Here is a 3,693-nt window from a genome sequence, read left to right on the forward strand (position 1 = left end):
TTTAGAGGAAAGCAAACATTCCAAAGACAAACATTTCAGAAAAAATATTTCAAACATTCATGTTAAAAAAGGAAGTATGTTTGTTTTTCCCCAACCATTATCTTAGCCCCGCCCCCCTTGAAGGTCAAGTTAATAAAAAAATTATGTAGCGACAGATCACAAAAGAAGTAATTAAAGGTTACCTTTCCTATACAACATGTCTATACTTTGTTCTCTTATAAACAAAATAAATAGCATTATGTTATTAATCTTATTTTTCATATTCTGTTTCTCCATGGTCGCGTGCCTTACAATTCTCCTCTGAGATCCGTACGCACATACACAGGTAGGCACACTCCCACCAGCAGACAGAGAGCGCGTGTGGCAAAATATGTTGCGTCAACCACCTGAAAAGCAGATACAAATATTAGCGTTTTTAAACGCTCCCAGGGTGGTGGAAATGGCAAAATTCACTCTCCTGCTCCGAGTCTAATTATAGAAAATATGCACGCCCAAAGCCAACTTATCTAGAAATACCTCTTCAAAGTTGACTTTACCTGTGCCATCGTCGCCTTATTGAACTATTGACCGTATATAACGAGTTGTGCATTAGTATGCAAAATGATCGCTTGCGTTCAGTCCCTTCTGAAGATTGTTCCTCCTGCACACTGTATTTATGTTACTTTTGCTCTACTGTCTAATTTCAGCCGCTTTAGGGATGGCAGGCAAAGTACACTACGTCAACTGAGTGGCCCATCAAAAAAAGAACACAATTCAGGACAGCAAAGTCGCGGGTTCGAATCCCGAGAGGCACGTGTGTTGCTTGTCTATAAAGTGTACATTGTGATTACATTCTCGGCTGTGCGCTGTCACAGCTGTCACTTTGGTTATTGTGACATATCGCTACTTACACCTCTATCGGCTCAATGGCTAGACTCGCTAAGCCACTAGAGTCTTTAAGGTCAGCGGTTCAAATACGGCTGTGGGTGTTATCTGTGCTTCTGCACTTTGACTTTGTTTTCACATATTCTTCTCGACCTGTATGTTTTTTACACATGTTTGCTCTCATTGCTCTGTCCTAGTAAGGCTCTGCTCTGTGGTTGCTGCAATTTGTGGGCTTGGCCCCCGTGTCGCTGCTTGCAGCTATATTTTCACCTGTAATTGTAATCCTGATTAGTTTTTCGATTACTTGCGTAGACCTAGTCAGGGTTTCAAAAATGTTCCAGGGTTCCCATTGGTCATTTTTAACATGGTGGCGGCACCCATAAACATGAGCTCAAAAATCCATCCAATGTAGTGTCTGGCTGCAGTCCTTTAACTAGAATTATCCTCTCTCTCGCTCCCTCTCTCTCTCTCTCTCCAAGAGCCAATATGGATGCTCAGTGCATTCCCACTGACACAAAATGGCAGTGCAAAGATCAGTGGTGTTATCAGGCCTGTGCATAAACAGGACTGCGGTGAAGATTTATCATCGGAGTCTATAATGTAGGCCAAAAGGAAAAGGTGAGGCTATTTCGAGCAGCCTCAGATTCCATGGACAAGCTTCAAAAGCGCCAAATAATTCATTTATAGGTACTTCAAAACAACATATCTGGTGGTTCTAGATACAACAAACAGATGTTGCTAAAAATCATCACCAAAGCTTCATTAATCACACTTTGACATCTAAGAAAACAACTCGGCCACACAAGCGCACTGCAAATGAGTGATACTCAATCATGCCTCTTGCTCTTTGTCCTTTCTCTCGCTCTCTGTGGTGAAGAGACATCATTTCCTTGACATTCTGCATGGGTCTCCTGCTCTCTCAGGCCCCTGCACAGGCAGGAGGGTGAACCCTTACAAAGCAGGGATGTCATTTTAGCTCTGCTCCTCGCAGGCACCATGTCCACCTGTTTCTGACACATTCTTGCGCTGTCAATCAAAAACCCTACTTTGGGTGTTATGCAACCAGTTTCGCAGACACATCTCAGAACTGAAACTCCTGCATACAATCGTGCCGTATAGAATACGTGCACCAAACCTGGGATGTGAAACAACAATAGTTTTGCAAAACAGTTGGGTAGAGCAAGACCTTTATCGGAAATGAACTCCAAGGATCGACTGGCCATGTTCTCCAATACTTGCGGGGCTTCTCATTGGGGATTGTTAGGAGTATGCGAGTATGTATTCGATCTTTAAAACAGGTCCAGAGAGGTTAAACATCTCCGCTGATCTTCAGACTCTGCAATATGCGTGGAAAGAACAGTATATCCATTCAGTCTCTTAAGGTTTGCTGACACACAGATGAACTGGTGTTAGGGATATAATGTTCAACGACAGGATAAACTGCCAAATGTGTTGACTGGTGTAAGTTGACAACAAGTCCAAATATATGCTAAAATTCACACCCCCATGTCAGACATACAGCATTAAGACACAGAAATGGCCAACAGCTAGCAAGTAAATGTATTTTCTTCAAAGTATAACACACATCTGTGTGACACTGTGTGAGTGATTCATCACATAAATATAGTTATATTTACAGACTACAGTCAAATATATTTTAATGTGGGTTAACGAGGAAAGTTCATAAAACAAGTGCATTTGCGCTGTTAGCGCACTGTTTGTCATCAGACATCTTTAACTACATAAACCAGAGTCTTCAAGTCTCATTCATCCTTACCAAAATCTTACAATTAAATCCCAAAACCCAAATATTTCGGAATAAGCATTACATCGAATAATCACATCCGCGAATATAACTGACAAACTTGGTCTTTCATTTCGGACTTCAGAGGGCATATACAGAACAGATACACTGAAGTACAGTATAAGTTTAGCACGCTAATCAGCAAAGAGGCTAACAGGCTAAACGCATATCCATATACAACTTTATGATATTAGCATGCTACTGTACGAGCTACCTATGCTAGTCGACACCTCCAGTCTATGGTCAATACATGCTACTGTTATGGGAGGCTAGCTAGCCCAGACGCTAACGTGCTAGCACAGCCAACCAATTAAAAGGCGGACAAGCTAAGAAGCTAATGCGCTAGCATGCTAAAAAGCTAGCCCGATCGAAGCCTGCTAAGCTCATGCTGTAACTGGTAACTCAAGCTGTAAGCTCGTTTTAAGGCACTTATCAACACCTTATACGAACACCCGTCCAATATCCAAACCTCCAGACTTACGCGAATAAAATAAGCACACTTTACCTTCTTTGGCCGGTGCGAGTGGCGCGCCGTGCGTGTGTGAAAGCGGCGCCGGGGACGCGCTCGGGTGCCGCTGCTGCTGTTGGAGCCAAGATGGCGCCCCTTCCAAACTTCCACTGTTACTTTGCGCACTCATCCAGCCTCTTTGGAGAACCGTAGTGCAAAAACATCAATCAGCAGTCCATGCAAACGGCATCAGACGAAATGTGGGAGGTTAAATGCATGATGATGTTGTTTTTTCATCGGGCGGAGGAGGGGCTGTCAACTCTTGGGACAGACACACAAACCTTCATCGCCCTCTGCAGTGCGTGTCGAGTCGCCTGCTGCTACTACTTAGGAAGGAAAATATGAAATAATAGACACGAAGCTCCTGGGGATATTATCGCGATACTTGACACTCATCTTAATCTGGTGGGTGGGTGACAGAGTCCTATGGGGGCTTCTCAAAACTATAATACTGTAAACATCATTTCCAGGCAGCACACATGGATGTTGGCCTGAACAGTGACAGACACACATAAAT

At 43.2% G+C, this 3,693-nt stretch overlaps 1 protein-coding gene across 2 annotated transcripts in view; it reads right to left on the reverse strand.

Annotated features, from left to right (window-relative positions):
• tlk1a (tousled-like kinase 1a) overlaps positions 1-3,533 on the reverse strand; it is a 20,564-nt gene extending 17,031 nt beyond the window's left edge. For both annotated transcript variants that reach the window (XM_079463898.1, XM_079463897.1), the window contains exon 1: positions 3,174-3,533. In XM_079463898.1, the coding sequence (XP_079320024.1) occupies positions 3,174-3,306 (133 nt within the window). In that variant the 5' untranslated portion in view covers positions 3,307-3,533. The remainder of the gene's footprint in view (positions 1-3,173) is intronic.
• Between the last annotated feature and the right edge of the window lie 160 nt (positions 3,534-3,693).

This window comes from Barbatula barbatula (assembly GCF_947034865.1).
Source record: "Barbatula barbatula genome assembly, chromosome: 9".
NCBI lineage: Eukaryota > Metazoa > Chordata > Actinopteri > Cypriniformes > Nemacheilidae > Barbatula > Barbatula barbatula.